At 47.1% G+C, this 19,183-nt stretch overlaps 1 protein-coding gene across 4 annotated transcripts in view; it reads left to right on the top strand.

The window, feature by feature from the left end:
• The first annotated feature begins 929 nt into the window (after nucleotides 1–929).
• The window catches only part of CMTM7 (CKLF like MARVEL transmembrane domain containing 7), a 64,411-nt gene continuing 46,157 nt past the window's right edge, over nucleotides 930–19,183 (top strand). Inside the window, exon 1 of one of the 4 annotated variants that reach the window (XM_055284724.2) lies at nucleotides 930–1,338. In XM_055284724.2, the coding sequence (XP_055140699.2) occupies nucleotides 1,180–1,338 (159 nt within the window). In that variant the 5' untranslated portion in view covers nucleotides 930–1,179. The remainder of the gene's footprint in view (nucleotides 1,339–19,183) is intronic. The other 3 variants (XM_055284726.2, XM_055284725.2, XM_055284723.2) reach the window with 3 other exon arrangements.

The raw sequence follows: 19,183 nt of genomic DNA, 5'->3' as shown, positions 1-19,183 counted from the left end.
AGATGGGGTTTCACCGTGTTAGCCAGAATGGTCTCGATCTCCTGACCTCGTGATCCGCCAGCCTCGGCCTTCCAAAGTGCTGGAATTACAGGCGTGAGCCACCGCGCCCGGCCCAGCTAATTTATTTTTATTTTTTGTTTTTTGTAGAAATGGGGTCTGGCCATGTTGCCCAGGCTGACAGCTTCTAACGGAAGCAAACATATGCTCCCCTTGTAACCGGTACGTTCACTTGCAGATATTTATCCCAGAGAAATGAGAGTTTGTATCCACCAAAAAAACGTGTACCAGAATAGTCACTATATCCAGAAAAGAAATGAGGGACGAGGGGAAAGGACGGAGGGAGGGAAGGAGGCAGGCAAGCAGGTAGGAAGGAAGCAAGCTAGGTGTCCATCAACTAGGTAAACTTTTAAAAAATACAATATCTTTGCACAGTGGAGTACTACTCAGAAATAAAAAGGAAGGAACTGATATGAACTACTTATATTCCCAACAGGATGGATCTTCTAATTTGTTATGTTGAAGGATAATATTCTGTATTACTTCAAGTTTATGAAGTCCAAGAACAGGCAAAATGAACCTGCAGTGACAGAAAGCAGAATACACTGTAGTGGTTGCCTGAGGCTGGATAGGGAGGGGTCTTAAGGATGGGGACAGAGAAGGAAGGTTGGTCAGGAAGGCCCACCACGGAACTTTCTGGGGTGATGGGCACGTTCTATTTGTTGATCTGGGCGACGGTTACACAGGTGTACACATACATAAAAATTAGTGGAGCTGAACACGTAAGGTCTGGGTATCACATTGTATGTAAGTTAAACTTCAGTAAAGTGCTCTCAGCACACATCCGCAGCCGCACCCACACAAAATCCCAGGAGGCTCAGTACCAGCTGTGGTCCGGGCCTTGCCCACTTCGGAGAGGCCATGACCCAAGGCATCCGGTTTCCTCTAGCTCCAGTCCAACTTCCGCGCATCTACGAGGGCCGGGACTGCCGCTACCTTTCTGGAAGGCGCCGGCCGACCAGTCCCCGGCTGGATCCCGCCAGAGGCGGCTCCGCGTCTCCAGCAGCGGACCCGGGCGCCCCGCCCTCGCCAGTGCCCGCCCCCGCCCGCCCCCGGCCCGCCCTCCCTATCTGGCCCCTGGGCAGCTGCCCCGGGAGGCGGCCAGCGAGCTGGGGCCGCGCAATGTCGCACGGAGCAGGGCTCGTCCGCACCACGTGCAGCAGCGGCAGCGCGCTCGGACCCGGGGCCGGCGCGGCCCAGCCCAGCGCGAGCCCCTTGGAGGGGCTGCTGGACCCTAGCTACCCCCGCACCCACGCGGCCCTGCTGAAAGTGGCGCAGATGGTAAGTGAGCTCGGGGCGCGAGGCCGAGGTCCTACAGGGCGTCCCGAGAAAGCAGGGGTCCGGGAGCGGACGCGCCGGGTGGCTGGACCCGGCCGGAGCCCGGGGAGCATCGCGCAGCGGGCGGGGGACCGCGTCGCTAAAGTTCGCGGCAGGCTTCCTCCGGGAAAGTTGCTGCCGCAGCCCCCGCACTGGAGCTCAGTCCCCCGCAGAGCCGCCCCGGCCCTTGCTCCCGCGGACCCAGGTCGCCAGGGTCGCAAGTTTCTCCGGCCACCCCCCTGCGGAGCCTGACCCGCCTACTGACTGAAACTACGGGCAAAGTTCCTTTTCGTCTTTCTTCCTCTTCTCTGGGCCGCGCCGCTTCGAACCCGAGTCGGGGGTGGAAGAGTCGCCCAGGCGGCGGCGCTGAGGCAGCGAAACCCGACCTCCTCCCCGTCCACGGCCTCCTCTTTCCTCCGAACCCAGCGCGGCAGGGCTTCCCTGCTCTGTATGCAGTTTCGCTCGAAGGAGGAGGTCAGAGGGTCTTGCGTTCCATAGTGGGGGAAAAAGAACTGGGACCGTTGAGACGGCCGTCCTGGTCCCCTGCGCCCTCAAGTTCCGAGGGAAGGCCCGGGTCTCAGGGGGCTCTGGAGGGCAGATGGTCAGTTGGGAAAGGCCTGTTCTCAGGGGCTGGTACTCATGTGGGGGAGCCAGACTGTTGAATGGGAGTCACCCGTGGAGCCAGGCAGGATGAGTGTCTCCCTTGGATTGTGACCAACTCAGCACAAGGGCCTTCTACCAGGGCAGACGTTGCCTGGCTGATTCTCTTGTTCCCCACTCTTCTCTTTTCTCCCCTCCCGTTTTTTTCTTCTTTGAAAGTTTGTAATCTGAAACACCTTTTCCGTTTGTATGCTGTGTTTTGAAACTGGGTTGGGCTGTTGGTGACTCTCCACCATTGTAATGTTTGCACTAGGAATGGTGGGGAGGGGAGCGGTAAGTTTCAAAAAGAGGTGTGGGGAAAGGAGTGTGGGGCTGGGACAAGGTCACAGACCCAGAAGCTGGGGCCTGCTAAGGTGGACTGGCCCCAGGGGGTTGGGCACAGGACGTCTGTGCATCTATAGCACTGCCATTCCAGACACTGAGTGTGCATAAGGTGGCCCTCATGTCTTGCTTGGGCCAAACCTAAAGAGAAGGGGCGCTGAGTTCCTGCCTCCCTAAGAACGGTGTCTAGATAGACCAAAACTTAGGAATAGAGGCATTTCAGCAACGTACAAAAAAATCTGGTGCTGAGCATTGTTGGATATGAGCAGGGCGTTTTTTGGCCCAGGCTGAGAGATTTGATCAGCCAAATGGAAGAGACCAGCCCATCTCACCATACTTACAAGATGGGCTGGGGTGAGACATACCCTACCTGAGCATTGGAAGGGGTGAGTTTGGTAGACAGAGAATGGGATCAGAAGCCTCCACCTTGGCCCATGAGTTTGCTGGACAAAGATATTGTGGGATGAAAAGTCTCCTTGTTGGTCTATGAGTTTGGTACACAAACATAATGGAAATGAAACCTGGGCAACATAGCGAGACCCCATCTCTACAAAAAAAATGTTAAAACCTGGTGTGGTTGGCATGGGCCTCTAGTCCCAGTTACTTGGGAGGCTGAGGTGAGAGGATTGATTGATCCCAGAAGGTCAGTGAACTGTGCCACTGCACTAGTCTGCATGACAGAGGGAGGCCTGTCTCAAAAAAAAAAAAAAAGAGGTACAAAGAAAAGGTAATGGAGATGAGAAGCCTTCATGTGGTCCATGATTTTGATGAATAAAGATACTGGGAGATGAGAAATCTCCATCTCATTTTAAGCTCCTCAGCCAGCCTCTAGCCTGTGGTCCTTGGGCCAATTTGCAAGTGGCAAGAGTGGGGTCTGTTTTTCCAAAAAAGAAAACAAAGACTTGAAGAATTTCTTTATCTGGCTGCTTATTCTCTATGTGCTCCTCTTAAAACCATGCTGAGGAGTCTTACACCTGCCCTGGAGGATTCCCCATCACTGCTGCAGGCTTGTTTGATCAGACCCTCCGGGAGCAAAGTTGCCCTTGCAGGATGGCCATATTAGTCCTAGTTAGGGCTATCTACTTGGGCCTCTTATCTAACTCCTCCCTATTTTCCCACTTCTCCTCTTTTCTAAGACTCTGCTTGGGCATTTGAGGTTCATTTGTCTTCTTTGCTGGAAAATGCTTGTTTAGCAAAGTTTTAACATGGGGGAAGGGCAGAAGCAGCTAAATTAATGCCACCCATTGGGCTCTCTTTCTGTGGGTCTCATTTTGACCATCGATTTCTCTGTTGCATACTGAACAGGTTGACCCTTTTGTCCTCAGCTTCTCATGAAATGTTTTCATTATGATCTGATCAATAGATCTGCCAACACGTTATCTTAAGAAATCATTGCAAAGGCTGTTCCGCTGGAGAATGACTTCCCTTGTCTTGGCTTCTTCTGGGTCCACCATTACTAGAAAATGAGTTTCTAAGTGAATGTGTGTACTTGACATGTCATTTATACATGTGTAATTTTTATAATCCTCTGGCCATGATAATTCAGTTTCTTTGGTCTTCCTTTTTAGAGTAAAGACACAGTCACAGGTTTTGACTTTTGACTTTAAAGCACTTTCTTTTTTCTTTCTTTCTTGAGAGGGAATCTTGCTCTGTCACCAGGCTGGAGTGCAGTGGCGCGATCTCGGCTCACTGCAACCTCCATCTCCCGAGTTCAATCAGATCTCCTGTCTCAGCCTCACGAGTAGCTGGGACTACAGGCGCGTGCCACCACAGCCAGCTAATTTTTGTATTTTTAGTAGAGATGGGATTTCACCATGTTGGCCAGGAGGGTCTCGATCTCTTGACCTCATGATCCGCCCCCACCTCTGCCTCCCAAAGCGCTGGGATTACAGGTGTGAGCTGCCGCGCCTGGCTAAATGACTCTCTCTTTTTTTTTTTTTTTTTTGAGAGAGAGAGTGGGTCTTGCTCTGTCGCCCAGGCTGGAGGGCAGTGGTGTTATCATGGCTCACTGCAGCCTTGACTTCCTGGGCTCGGCGATTGTACCACCTCAGCCTCCCGAGTAGCTGGGACTATAGGCATCCACCACGATGCCCAGCTAAATTTTGTATTTTTTGATACAGACGGGGTTTTGCTATGTTTTCCAGACTGGTCTTGAACTTGGGGGTTCAAGGGATCTGTCCACCTCGGCCTCCCCAAGTGCTGGGATTACAGGCGTGAGCCGCTGTGCCTGCATGAGACTCTTTTTTTAAATAGCTATATTTTTTAGCCCTATTATTGTTCTTGATTATGTTCTAGTAGTTACATACTATATACCATGTGTGTATAATCTCATTAAATGTTTCTAAGAATCCAGTGAAGTAACATGTTTGATAGGTAAGGAAACGGGCTAAAGAGTTAAAGAGACGCTAAAGTCACACAGCTCTTAGCAGTAGTGGTAGAACCCATCCAGGCCTAATGGCCTGATCTCCAAAACTCATAACTCTGGCAGAGTTGTTGCTTGTTAATAGTTCTAGGGATATAAAAGCCACAGTGAGATAACACTTCACACCCACGGAGATGACAACAATAGAAAATAACAAGTGATGAAGATGTGGAGGATGTGAAGAAATTGAAACTCTGACACAGTGCTGATGAGAATGCAAAATGGTACAGCCACTTTGGGAAACTGTGCAGTTTCTCAAAAGTTACCACGTGACCCAGCAATTCTACTCCCAGCTCTACCCAAGAAAAATGAAAACAGATGTCCATATGAAGACTTACACGTTCATATGTGTTCATAATAGCATTATTCATTATAACCAGAAAATGAAAACAACACAGTTGCCCATCAAATGATGAATGTATAAACAGCAACTAAAACTAAGTAGTACATTCATACAATTGAATATTATTCAGTCATAAAAAGGGAGAATGAAGTACTGATGCATGTAACCATATAGATAACCATGAAAACACTAAGCTGTGAAAAAAAGCCAACCACAAAAGACCACATATTATATGATTCCATTTATATGAAATGTCCAGAATAGGCAAATGCGTAGACACAAAAAATAGATCAGTGGTTGCCTAGGTCAGGGAGCAGGGGTCGAAAGGAAATGGGATGTGACTGCTATAATGGGTATGGGGTTTCTTTTGGGGGTGATGAAAATGTTCAAAAAATTGGTGATGGTGCCGGGTGCGGTGGGTCACGCCTGTAATCCCAGCACTTTGGGAGGCCGAGGTGGGTGGATCACCTGAGGTCAGGAGTTCGAGACCAGCCTGGCCAATATGGTGAAGCCCTGTCTCTACTAAAAAATACAAAAATTAGCTGGATGTGGTGGCAGGCGCCTGTAATCCCAGCTACTGGGGAAGCTGAGGCAGGAGAATTGCTTGAATCCGGGAGGCAGAGGTTGCAGTGAGCTGAGATTGCGTGACTGTACTCTAACCTGGGTGACACAGCGAGACTCCGTCTCAAAAACAACAACAACAACAACAACAAAAATTGGTGATGGTGATAGTTGCACAACTCTGTGAATATATTAAAAACCACTGAGATTTACACTTTAAATAAGTAACTGGATGGTATGTAATTATGTAAATAGACCTGTGGATGAGTGTGAGGGGGCAAGGTGCTCTGCATGCAGCCACTGGGTGTGGAGAGGCCACAGCTACACTTCAGGAAATCCCTGTGGTGTTCCCACCACATCCACTCCTAGAAGAAGGAATGTCCCCTGCAGGAGTCACAAAAGCTGGGCTGAAGGGCATCCCCTGAGTGCCTGAAGGGTCTGAGCTGAACGGGATGCCCTGGGGTCTGAAGGGGTCTAGATATCCTTGCTGTGGGATTAAGGAGACCCCAGGATGGGGCTTGTGGCCCTACCAACACTTCCTATCTATTTGTTCATTCAGCAGACATTTATAACTGCCACATTCATCTCCATTTGTGACAAACTGTGACAAAGTTCTTGCCCCCAAGTAATCTGTGGTTCAGCTTGTCATGGGAAGAGGGTCTTGTCCCAGACCCCAAGAGCCAGTTCTTGGATCTCGTGCAGAAAAAACTTCAGGGCAAGTTGTAGAGTACAGTGAAGTCGAGGTAGTTTACTAGACACTACTCAATTACAGAGTAGAGAGTCTTCAGAAAGCAAGAGGAGGAACGCACCCATTGCAAATACAATGCTTGCTTATATAGGTTATTAAAAATAGTGTACTTTATTACAAAAGCTTGTGGTCAGCTTGTGACAGGCTATTAATATTGTTACTTTCCTATGTGATTATTGATTTTAGCAAGAACTTATGAGTGTACCATTATTTTAAAAGCAGAACCTATTCTTAAACCAAGAATACTTTTTCTTCTTGAAGAACTGGGACATTTCCATAAGTTCTGGGTCTTTAGTTAGTTAGTTAATATTATTAACTCGGGCCGGGTGTGGTGGCTCACGCCTGTAATCCCAGCACTTTGGAAGGCCGAGGTGGGCGGATCACGAGGTCAGGAGATCGAGACCATCCTGGCTAACATGGTGAAACCCCGTCTCTACTAAAAATACAAAATATTAGCCAGGCGTGATGGCACATGCCTGTAGTCCCAGCTACTCGGGAGGCTGGGGCGGGGGAATCACTTGAACCAGGGAGGCAGAGGTTGCGGTGAGCCGAGATCACGGCATTGCACTGCAGCCTGGCAACAAAGTGAGACTTGTCTCAAAAAAAAAAAAAAAAATTATTAACTCATTCCCTCAACCACAAACATCTTGTGACCAAGAGTGCCCAGCCCCCTGGGAATGTAACCCAGCAGATTTGGCTTTCTCTCGGCCTTTATTCAAGATGGAGTCACTCTGGTTAGGATGCCTCTGACAAGCTGAGGGGATAAACAAGTACCAAAATTGGCTGCTCAGGAAGGTAAAAGTTCTGATAGTTGCCCACCTTATGGAAGAGGATCAGAGGGCAAAGGTGATATTTAAATTGCATCTTGACAGATGAGTGTAAGTTTTCAGATTGGGAGTGGCTCATTTACCCCTTTAGTGCCTTTATTCAGTATATGTTTTAGTTAGAGACAAGTGATATGTTAGGGTTAGGAAGGAAAAAGATGTAGCAAGAAATGAGCCAGAATTGGGGTAATTATCTTAATCTTCCCACCCCAGACATTTAGAAATGGGTGCTATCTTATCCACTGAGCATCTGCTATGCTGTTAATCTTACACTATGTGAAATACAGCTATTAACAAGATAGACTCTTTTTGCCTGTGCAGAAAAACAGACTGTGACATTTACATAACCATAACATGGACAGAGAATCAGAATGTATTACCCAAGCGGCAATGATGGAAATCTAAATGTCTTCTGGGAGGTTCATTTATTTATTTGGCAAATATTTGTTGATCACCTACTGTGATCATCTAACTAGTAGGTGATCACAACTGTGTGCTAGGGAACTGTGGAAAGAAGACAGATGAGCCCCTGCCTCTTTATACTCAAATAAGAAAATAAGCATTAATCAAAATGATTATGAATATGTAATTACAAACCGGTTCGAAATTATGAAGAAGTACTCAGTGGTATAGAGCATATACTAGGGGGTGTGACCTTTTGGGGATTAGGAAGGGCGTTTCTGAGGAAGGGACATCTGATGTGAGCATGAGGAAATTGCATCACAAGCAGAAAAAAGAGCATTGGCCGGCGCAGTGGCTCATGCCTGTAATCCCAGCACTTTGGGAGGCCGAGGCAGGCGGATGGCTTGAGCCCAGGAGTTTGAGACCATCCTGGGCAACATGGTGAAACCTGGTCTCTACAAAAAAAATACAAAAATTAGATGGGTGTGGTAGCACATGCCTGTAGTCCCAGCTACTCGGGAGGTTGAGATGGGAGGATCGCTTCGGAGGTCTAGGCTGCAGTGAGTGGTGATCGCCACGGCACTCCATACAGCCTAGGTGACAGAACGAGACCCTGTTCTCCCATCCCCCCAAAAAAGAAAAGAAAGAGCATGGACCCTGGCTCTTAGTGGAGGGAGGAGTATCTCTAGGGCTGGAGGGGAGAGAACAGGGTGGGAGTATTGGGGATGAGACTGGAGGTATGCAGGGACCAGACCCCAGGGTCTGCCAAATCTTGGTGAATATATATAGTCCTCAGTCTAAGAAAAATCAGCAAAGCATCATATCAACTCACCATTCATGAGGTGACTCTTAACTAGGGGCTGTACCGCCCCCTAGGGGGTTATTTTGGAATTTTATGGAACCTTTTTTTTTTTTGGTTGTCACAGGGATTAGGGTTATATTACATATACATCTTATTCATTTCAGAATAGTAATGCAAACTGGAATTTTGACAGTGCAATCTTGACAGTGCAAAATACTTTATATCCTAAAAGGATGTTTTGTCTGAAATAAGATTGAAGGAGCCTTCTCAGACTGGGTGCTAGGGGGAGTACACTAAGGTTTCTTGGCAGGAGAGTGGGTCCTAGAGACCCTCTAAGAGGCCTGGGCAATTCCAGGCTTCACTTTGGGAATTCACAGCTTAGGTGCCAAGTGGAATTCAGCTATGGGGGATGTCAGCCTCTGGTCTAGCTGTGAATAGACCTGTTAGCACAGAATAGCCCAGCATCATCCAGAAGGGCCCACCCCTTTATGTTCTGCTTTAGACCTGTATGGCGGGGGGTGAGGAAGGGGTCTAGTTTGGTTCCCAAGTGCAGTCTGCACACCCATATCCTGCTTCTTGGAAGTTGGAGAGTAAAAAGCAGCAAAGAACCTCTATGCCAAGATTATTTGACCTCAGCCCATTCCTAACAAGTGACCAAACAAATGCAAAAATAAAATATAATAAAATAAGTTATTGGCTTTACTTGTTCATTGTGGAAACTTTGGGGAGCACAAGAAGAAAATAGACTCACCCACTCCCTCTTCCCCAAGATTAAAAAGTAAAACTAAAGTATTTTATAGTAGATACACATAATTTTGGTGGTGGTTTTTTTTTTTCTTTTTTTTTTTTTTTTTTTTTGAGACGGAGTCTTGCTCTGTCGCCCAGGCTGGAGTGCAGTGGCGCGATCTCGGCTCACTGCAAGCTCCGCCTCCCGGGTTCACGCCATTCTCCTGCCTCAGCCTCTCCGAGTAGCTGGGACTACAGACGCCCGCCACCACGCCCGGCTAATTTTTTGTATTTTTAGTAGAGACGGGGTTTCACCGTGGTCTCGATCTCCTGACCTCGTGATCCGCCCGCCTCGGCCTCCCAAAGTGCTGGGATTACAAGCGTGAGCCACCGCGCCCGGCCTTTTTTTCTTTTTTAATTGAGACAGAGTCTCACTGTTGCCCAGGTTGGAGTGCAGTGGTGCGGTTTCAGCTCACTGCAACCTCCGCCTCCCAGGATCAAGCAATTTTCCTGCCTTAGCCTCCCAAGTAGCTGGGATTACAGGCATGTGCCACCACACCTGGCTAATTTTTGTATTTTTAGTAGAGATGGGGTTTCTCCATGTTGGCCAGGCTGGTTTTGAACCCCTGACCTCAGGTGATCCACCCGCCTTGGCCTCCCAAAGTGCTAGGATTACAGGCGTGAGCCACCGTGCCCGGCTGGTGGTGTTTTTCTTTAAACAAAACTAGGATGATTCTATACATATTTTGTAAATGCTTTTCTTTCTTTTCTTTTCTTTTTTTTTTTTTTTGAGATGGAGTCTCGCTCTGTTGCCCAGGCTGGAGTGCAATGGCGCAGGCTCACTGCAACCTCCACCTCCCGGGTTCAAGCGATTTTCCTGCCTCAGCCTCCCGAGTAGCTGGGACTGCAGATAACGCACCACCATGCCCAGCTAATTATTGTATTTTAGTAGAGACAGGGTTTCACCGTGTTAGCCAGGATGGTCTCAATCTCCTGACTTCGTGTTCCGCCTGCCTCGGCCTCCCAAAGTGCTGGGATTTCAGGCGTGACCCACCACGCCTGGTTGTAAATGCTTTTCTTGCTGTTTGTTTAATATGTGGTGCATTTTGTTCCTCTGCAGTTTAGTTTCTAACAGTGCTGTCGTAGCCAGTCATGGAGGCACCGTGGTTGTGTGTACCATGGTACACTGTGGCTCAGGGAGCTTCCAGTTCTACCTGCATACAAAGGAGGCTGTGATGAACCTCCTTGTAGAGAATCCTGGTGTACAAATCTGTAAATACTTCTTCAGGATAAATGGCACTGACCTTTTGCAGAGAGAGAAATGAAGTGCCTCTTGCCCTTCTCAGGTGGCTGGCATAAAACAATTCTCTAGACTTTTTAACATCTAGAAATTAATGAGTGCCCCTTTATCATCCAAGAGTTTCAAAGAGTCAAGTGTGATAGTAATAGTATTTAAGCTGTAATGATATTTTTGGTGTCTGATGATTTAGAAAAGGAACAGTGACAGACTAGAAAATTCAAAAATGCTTTTAAATGCTCTTGTATTTAAGTATTGGCCACAGTATCTGCATACATTTGAAGAATGGAAGTTCCACTCTTGTGGAAGACCTTATCTATTCAGGCTGCAGAGCTTAAGGCTTTTGTAATCACCGGCAAGAATTCCCATCCAGGACACCTCAAATAACCACTTACAGCCCGACTGGGAATCACTGGCCGGAGTGAGGCGATAGGGATGGAAACACCAGCCCAAAGTCCTCCAGGCTGCAGGCAGCCAGGGCATAAGCGGATAGAGGAGGGGTTCGGGGTCGGTGTGAGCCCCATAGGTTTTCTGGCACTGCAGGGGCCCTAGAGACCCCCGCCCCCGCCAGCACGCCAAGACCCTGGAATCCTAGGGGATTCCCTATGTGGGCCGGTGTATTTATTTAAATTCCCGTTGCATCGAAGGCCGCCCTTCTGTCTTCCTGCCAGCCCTGGCGCTTCCTGTGCAGCGCCACTGGACAGCCATCTGTTTCCTCCCCTCTGCCATCTGCCTCGCGCCCGGCCCAGCGTGCGGCCCTGGAAGCTTGGCTCGGCCGCCGCCCGCGCACGCTGGCCTTCTTTGTTACTACTTTGGCTCAGTGGTTTCCTGGGCTCGCTGCTCATTCCCTGGCAAGGCTCGCGGCGTCCGCGGCGACTCCTGGGATCGGCAGGGGCCTGGCTTCGAGCCCAGCGCTGGCAGCAGCCCGGGGGCTGCAGAGGGGAAAGGGGGCTGGGACGCGGTCACTGCTCCAGCCACCCCGCGCTCCTGGGCGGAAATCGCGAGCAGAGCCCTTCTCAGCCTCCTGCAGAAAACGCGCCTCACCTGGCTTGTGTTTAAATCAGCAAGGGCAGTGACGCGGCTCTTCCTTTTCCTGGGGCAGTCACTCTCCTCCCTCTGCTGAGCCTGCTCTCGTTAGTTTACTTTAAGCAACGGTTTTGTTTGTTTATTTGTTTGTTTGGTTTTGGTTTTTCTGAGACGGAGTCTAAAAAGTCTTCAGTCTGTGGCCCAGACTGGAGTGCAGTGGTGCAATCTTAGCTCACTGCAGCCTCCTCCTCCCGGGTTAAAATGATTCTCCTGCCTCAGCCTCCCACGTAGCTGGGCCTACAGGTGCGCGCCACCACGCCCAGCTAATTTTTATATTTTTAGTAGAGACGGGGTTTCTCCATGTTGGCCAAGGTGATCTCGAACTCCTGACCTCAAGCGATCCACCCGCCTTGACCTCCCAAAGTGCTGGGATTACAGGCACGAGCCACCGCGCCCGGCCAGTTTACTTTAGGTAGTTAGAAAGACCGATTGATAACCAGAGAGGCGGTAACCTGCAGTTTCCACTTACTACTCCCAAAGGGTTGCCCTGAAGTTTCAGAAAAAAGGCGTGTCATGCTCATTTATTTTATTTATTTTATTTTTCGAGACAGAGTCTCGCTTTGTCGCCCAGGCTGGAGTGCAGTGGCATGATCTCGGCTCACTGTAACCTTCGCCTCCTGGGTTCAAGCAATTAATTCTCCTGCCTCAGCGTCCCAAGTAGCTGGGATTACAGGCTCCCGCCACTGTGCCGGGCTAACTTTTGTATTTTTACTAGAGACAGGTTTTACTATGTGGCCAGGCTGGTATCGAACTCCTGACCTTGTGTTTTGCCCACTTTGGCCTCCCAAAGTGTTGGGATTACAGGCGTGAGCCACTACGCCCGGCCACTCATTTTTTTAAAGAGAAAAATGAAGATCCTTCTGAAATAAATGGGAAGGGGAAAAGGAGAAGTTAATTAAATGCTTTTGGGTACAGAGTGAAGTGGAGCCTTCTGGAAAACAGAGAGAATTGCTGTATTGTGACTTCTGAATACTTTCAGTCTCTTCTTCCTCTTCAGATTTCCTTATTCCCTGGGAAGCCAGCGTCAGCTCTCAACATTGTTTGTGAAAAAATCTACTCTTTAAACGTTTCCTCTTAAGTTATGAGAGTGGTACTTAACTAAATAATAGCACTTTGACCGCCTTAGGTGACAGCCACTGGGCTAGATGGTTTTTGTTTTGTTTTGTTTTGCTTTTTGTTGTTCTTTTTGTTTTTTTTTTGTTTTTTTTGAGACAGGTCTCACTTTGCCACCCAGGCTGGAGTGCAGTGGTGCTATCTCTGCTCACTGCAGCTTTGACTTCCTGGGCTCAAGAGATCTTCCCGGCTCAGCCTCCCAAGTATTAACAATTGGGGCTACAGGTGCAGGCCACCACGCCTGTCTAATTTTTTGTAGAGACAGGGTTTTGCCGTGTTGCTAAGGCTAGTCTTGAACTCCTAGGCTCAAGCAATCAGCTCTCCTCGGCCTCCCAAAGTGCTGGGATTACAGGCATGAGCCATGGTGCCGGCCGGGCCAGGTGTTTTTTATATGTGTTACCTTGTTTAATCCTCACAACAATATTATGAGGTGGGTCGTATCATTATCCCCAACTCACTGAGGAAACTGAGGCACAGAGTCATAAATACTGAAGGTGGATTTGGGGCCAGGTGGTCCAGGTCCGCCACTTGAGCTCTTAAAAGGACAATTTGGAGTCTTTTTTTCATGATCATTATGTTGTGTATATTTTCCTGTGCCATTAAACACTGTTTGAAAATGGTGTTGTGATCACTGCATTCAGTCCATTATTTGGTCATACTGTATAATTTGTTCATTTGGCTCTTCCTTGATGGGCAGGCTGTGGCAGATCTAGAAGGAGGTGCTATGAGACGTAACAGCAGGTGCTAGTGATGACTTCATCCTTTGCCAGAGATAAATTCAGCTGGAGTGGGGAAAACTCCTCACTGGGGTATTGAACGGACTAAGTATATGCCATATTTTAGGAAGCATTTTCACATTACCCAACATTATTATTATCTTCATTTTTAAGTTCTAAGTTCCTCTAGGAAGGACTGGGAAGAGAGAGGGGATCTAAAGTTTCAATTCCTGCTCTATTATGTCTGCTGATTTTACATGCAATTTCCCTTTGTTTAACCTTTTCTTTTTTTCTCTCTTTTTCTTTTTTTTTTTTTTTTTTGTTTTTTTTTTTTTGGAGACAGAGTCTCACTCTGTTGCCTAGACTGGAGTGCAGTGGCTCGATCTCGGCCCACTGCAACCTCCACCTCCCAGGTTCAAGCAATTATCTTGCTTCAGCCTCCTGAGTAGCTGGGATTACAGTTGCACGCCACCATGCCCTGCTAATTTTTGTAATTTTGTAGATACAGGGTTTCACCTTGTTGGCCAGGCTGGGCTCAAACTCCTGACCTCAAGTAATCCCCCCTCCTTGGCCTCCCAAAGTGCTGGGATTACAGGTGTGAGCCACTGCGCCCAGCCTGTTTAACTCTTCTAATGACTCTGTGGAGTATTCAGTTTTTCGTCCTTTTGATTGAACAGAAGCTGAGAGGTTAAAAGTTAAATACATAGCTGTCCAAAGTTGAATACATCTGTTAAGTTGTGGAGCCAGCATTTGAACCCAGGTCCAGCAAGTCTTCTTTTTCCACCGTGGTGTGCTGTGTCTCCATGTATGGAAAGCAGTCTCCCACACTAGCCCACCATAGTACGCACACCTGAGGGTGATTCCCAGTCAGTCACATCCTGTGTAAGTCCATCCTCTTGAGTGTGAGTGGAATCTCTGACTTGCTTCTAACAAATGGAATATGGCACAGGTGGCAGGATGTCATATGCCAAGGTGAAAGGATGTTGCAGATGCAATTAGAGTCCCAAAGGAGTTGATTCTGAGTTAAAAGATTTTCCCCAGGTGGGCCTGCCCTCATCAGGTAAAAGCCTTAAAAGAAGTACTGGGTCCTTCCCAAAGGGAGAGAGTCTCCTGCTGGCTCCGAAGAAGTAAACTGCATTGTTGAGAGAGGGCCTGTGAGGGGCCACGTCACAAGCATCCAAGGGTCATGCCTAGAAGCCAGAGCAGCCCTCAGCTGACAGCCAGCAAGAAAACGGGCCTTCAGACCTATGGTTACAAGAAACTGAAAGCCACTAACAGCCGTGTGAGCTCAGAAGAGGACCCCAAGCCTGACCAACCTCTTATTGCAGTCTTGTGAGACCCTGAACAGTGGACTTCTGCCCAGACTCCTGCTCTGTGGAAACTGTGAGATGATAAATGAATGTTGTGTTAAGGTGCCAAGTTTGTGGTAATTGGTTGTGCAGCAGTAGATAACTAATGTACTCACAAAAGCCTTTTTATCCTGCATCAAAGCTGGAGCTCTGATGGCTGCTCCTCAGCAAGGGAAGATGGAGCAATAGCAGTGCAGGGGGCAGCAGGCGCAGTGGCCATGTTTATCCCTGGGCTGTGGTCACATATCATTAGATTCCTGTGGAGTAAATCCATGTGTTAAGTTATTGCTCTTGGCATCCTGTGGCCTGTTTTACATGCAAGAGCTCATTCATCATTACAATATCCCTATGAGATGTTAGTATTCCTACTTTACAGATGAGGAAACTGAGGCAGGGAGTTTAAATATCTTGTCTGAGCCAAGTATGATGGTGGCGCGCCTGTGGGCCTATCTACTCAAGAGGCTGAGGCATGAAGATTGCTTGAGCCCAGGAGTTCAAGGCTGCAGTGACCTATGATCTATGCCACTGCACTTCAGCCTGGGTGACAGAGCAAGAACCCATTTCTCGAAAAATTAAATAAACAAATAAATATCTTGTAAGTTATACAAACTGACTCCATCTCCAAGCTGTCAGCCTCTTCTCCATGGTGTTTTCTTGGAGCAAGTCCAAAGCAAAATCCTGATGCAAACAGTAACTATGGTTGTACATTGTTAAGTTGTATTTACTTTTTTGAATAGATAACGTTTACACCATCAAGATTCAGAATGTACCAAAAGTCCCCAATTTTCCTCTCTGGAAATATACAGGAGGCTACTGGTGATACCAGTTTCTTGTGTAACCTTTAGGAGTTATTTCACACTTCTGTGTGTACCTCTCCTCCTGTGCCAGATAAGAGTATACCTACGCCCACTGCTCTGTACTTTTATTACCTAACTTTCTGACTTGGAGGTAATTCCATATCCATTCAGAAAGTGTCCTCATTCTCCTCCTTTTTTATAGCTGCATTGTATTCCAGAGAATGGATTTACTATATTTATTTAACTAGTCCCCTACTGACAGCCATTTAGGGTATTTCTCCCTTTTGTTATCTAGCTGTGCTGTAATGGTTACTCTTGTACAGATCATAGTCTTGTGTATGTACAAGCATATGAGAAGGAGCAACTCCTGGAAGTAGAGGGCCTGCACCAAATGTTGCATGCTTTTGAACATTTTTTCATGTGTTCTGAAACTCAGCTTCTCAAACATCAACTTGTGATCTTCTCCCAGCGGGCTTTTGGAGTCTTCCATGTCTGCTGTCATGGAGAAGGACTCTACTTAGTGTTGAGACAGTGGTCAGAGTTCCACTGCTCTCATATCCCACTCCAATTTCTTTAGCATATTAGGAACCAGCGGAGTCTAAGTAGGGAACAAGAAGACCTGCTTGACTAGCGTTTTTCTTAAGTGTTTCCCAAGGTTCGTTACAGGGTGCGTTCAAGTCAGCTTCCCTAAAAGCAGAACTAGTAGATATGGGGATTCTTGTGCAACCGGTTTATTGAGTGAGGAAAGTAAGCAAGGGTAGAAAGAGCAGGACAAAGACGAGTTTCAGAAGCCCAGCCTCAGCCTGATTCTATGGGGAACACTGGAGAGTGAACTGCACCACAAAGATTGCCCTGTTTTGAGGCAAGGGAGCTGGGCTTTTGTACACCTTTCGTTGCCTACAGACCAGAAAGGAGGGTACATAAACTCCCAGGGATCTCTGAATCAGACAGCTCTAGTTATCCAAGAGAAATCACTAGCAGAAGGGTGCAGGCATAACGAGTTAGCAGCAGCACCCGCAGTAGCTGGGGGATGGATGCACAGACCTGGCGAAAGGGAACCTGGGAATCTGAACAGGGCACCAAGGGAGTCCCTGCTGGTCTTCCATAGGAGCCATTTGAATTGTAGAATTGCCTCCCATCTATCTGGTGTCTGCCAAGGCTTTAAGCTGATGTACTTTGGGGACATACAAATCTGACTGCACCTTCCTTCCGCTTGCAAACCTGGCTTATTTGTTTTCTTGCCCAGGCATGCCCCTGGATCTGCCATGCCAGGCAGATGCCTTACAGATCTCACAAGATTTTTGATGTTACTTTTTCCTGTCCACTGAAAGAGTTGTGTTGTATTTTTCAACTCTCATTTGAAACAAGGGAAGGGAAAAAAATGTTTACTGAACAGAAAATAAAAGTTAATAGGAAGCAAAATTATTTCTGCAGCCTTTTACAAGAGAGTTACAAGAAATATCACAGTAACACAAATAACTCGACCACATCTTTTGTAACTCCTTGGAAAGCCCTAAGGCCACAACCACAGAAAAAGTTTCCTGCAGATCAGATATTTGATTTCTGGAGTGGGGGCCTTTGTGACACATACTGTTTTCACCTGGGAAAGGTGAAAGAGGCAACACAGACCCTTGTGTTCATAATGTGACATTGGTTTTTCAAGGGTTGCTCAGTGTCCCCGTTATCAAGCAGTGCGTCTTGTTTTCTGGCTACCATGTTGAGCAGAGGAAAGAACTCTGTAGCATAACATGCATCCCCTGGGCCTGATGGGGGTCTGCATGCTGACGGGAAGTCTACTAGGTTTGTGATGATGTATATCCTGAATTGATGGATGTGATCACTACTGTAACTTATAGTTGCCTTACTGTAGTTTAAGGATAAAAGATTATTTTCCAGATGTAGTGGGTTGAGTGATGGCCCCTCAAAATATGTATCTTACTTCCTCAGAACCTGAGAATGTTCCCTTACTTGGAAAAACAGTCTTCTTACATGTAATTAAGTTAAGGATCTTGAAATAAGGGGATCACCCTGGATTATATGGGTGGACCCTAAATCCAATGACAAGTGCCCTTGTAAGAGACACATAGAGAAGGTGATGGTGATGTGAAGGCCAGGCAGAGAGTGGCGACGCGGCAAGGAAGTCTCTCCTAGAGTCTCCGAAGGGAGCACTGTCCTGCTGATGCGTTGACTTCAGCCCAGTGATAGCGATTTCAGACTTCTGGTCTTGAGAACTGTGAGAGAATAGATTTCTGTCGTTCTAAGCCACCAAATCTGTGAGCTTGCTACAGTAGCCACAAGAAATGAATACAACCAATTAAATATTTTCCACTACAATCAGATTCTAAAAATCTTCAACATTGTAGACTCTAGACGTTTAATATTTTCTCCTTTTAGAGGTGCTTTGCTCATTTCTAGGAATTAACTTTCGGAGAGGCGATGGCCACACTGTCTGCCTCTCGGAATGGCAATGACTTCTCATCCACTTTGAGTACATCTTTTCCCTTGATAGCTTATTTAATGAGAGAAGCAGTCCTTGAATTTCTGCTGAGAAAAACGGAACAATAAAGACAGAAGAAAACATCAGAGAGTTGTTCTCAGATGGCAGGGTGGGGGCAAAAGATGGAAAGGACGTTCCAAAGAAGCACTGCTTCTAGCCTTCCACAGATGATGAATAAAGTATCCAGATTCCCCCAAACCATCAGAATGCCAAATAAATCTTACTGCATCCTAGTAGAATCTTTAAAGATGAGCTACTGCAGCCCAAAAACATATGTAGTAAAGTGTTCAAATTAGCATTGCTTAATCTACTACTTGTGAATTGGTTGCTGTCTTTTTAGTGTTTGTAGAAGTATCAGATGATTTAAGTCTCTTATATATTTTTGTAACTTTTTTCTTTTTTTTGAGACAAGAGTCTCGCTCTATCACCAGGCTGGAGTGCAGTGGTGCAATCTCGGCTCACTGCAACTTCCACCTCCCGGGTTCAAGCAATTCTCTTGCCTCACCTCCCAAGTAGCTGGGACTACAGGCACGCGCCACCATGCCCAGCTAATTTTTTGTATTTTTAGTAGAGTCAGGGTTTCTCCATGTTGGCCAGGATGGTCTCCATCTCTTGCCCTCATGATACGCCCGCCTGGGCCTCCCAAAGTGCTGGGATTACAGGCATGAGCCACTGCGCCCGGGCCGTAACTTTTTATTTATAAATAATCCCAGGTTTACAAAAACTTTTGAAGAACAGGACAAAGAACTCCCCATATCCCCTTCCCCCAGGTTCTCCATTTGTTACCATTTTACATTTGTTTGATCGTTTTCCATTTGTATGCATGCTATTATTTTTTTCTCAGAACCATTTGAGAGTGAGTTGCAGACATCATGCTGTTTTGTCCATGAGTACTTCAGCATGCATTTTGTAAGAAGAAAGACCCTTTCTTACATAACTGCAGTACAGTTACTTAAGTCAAGAAATTAATGACACAAATGCTATTAACTTATCTACAAGCCTTACTCAGATTTTGCCATTGACCCACTAATGTCCTTGGGTCTAGGATCCCATCCCAGATCATAAGGTGTATTCAGTTGTCACATCTCTAATTTCCTTCAATCTGGAAATTTCAGTCTTTCTTGTTCTTCATGACCTCAACATTT

Source organism: Symphalangus syndactylus, chromosome 1 (assembly GCF_028878055.3).
Source record: "Symphalangus syndactylus isolate Jambi chromosome 1, NHGRI_mSymSyn1-v2.1_pri, whole genome shotgun sequence".
Lineage (NCBI taxonomy): Eukaryota > Metazoa > Chordata > Mammalia > Primates > Hylobatidae > Symphalangus > Symphalangus syndactylus.
Note: the sequence above shows the minus strand (reverse complement) of the source record. Positions and strands in the feature narration are given on the sequence as shown.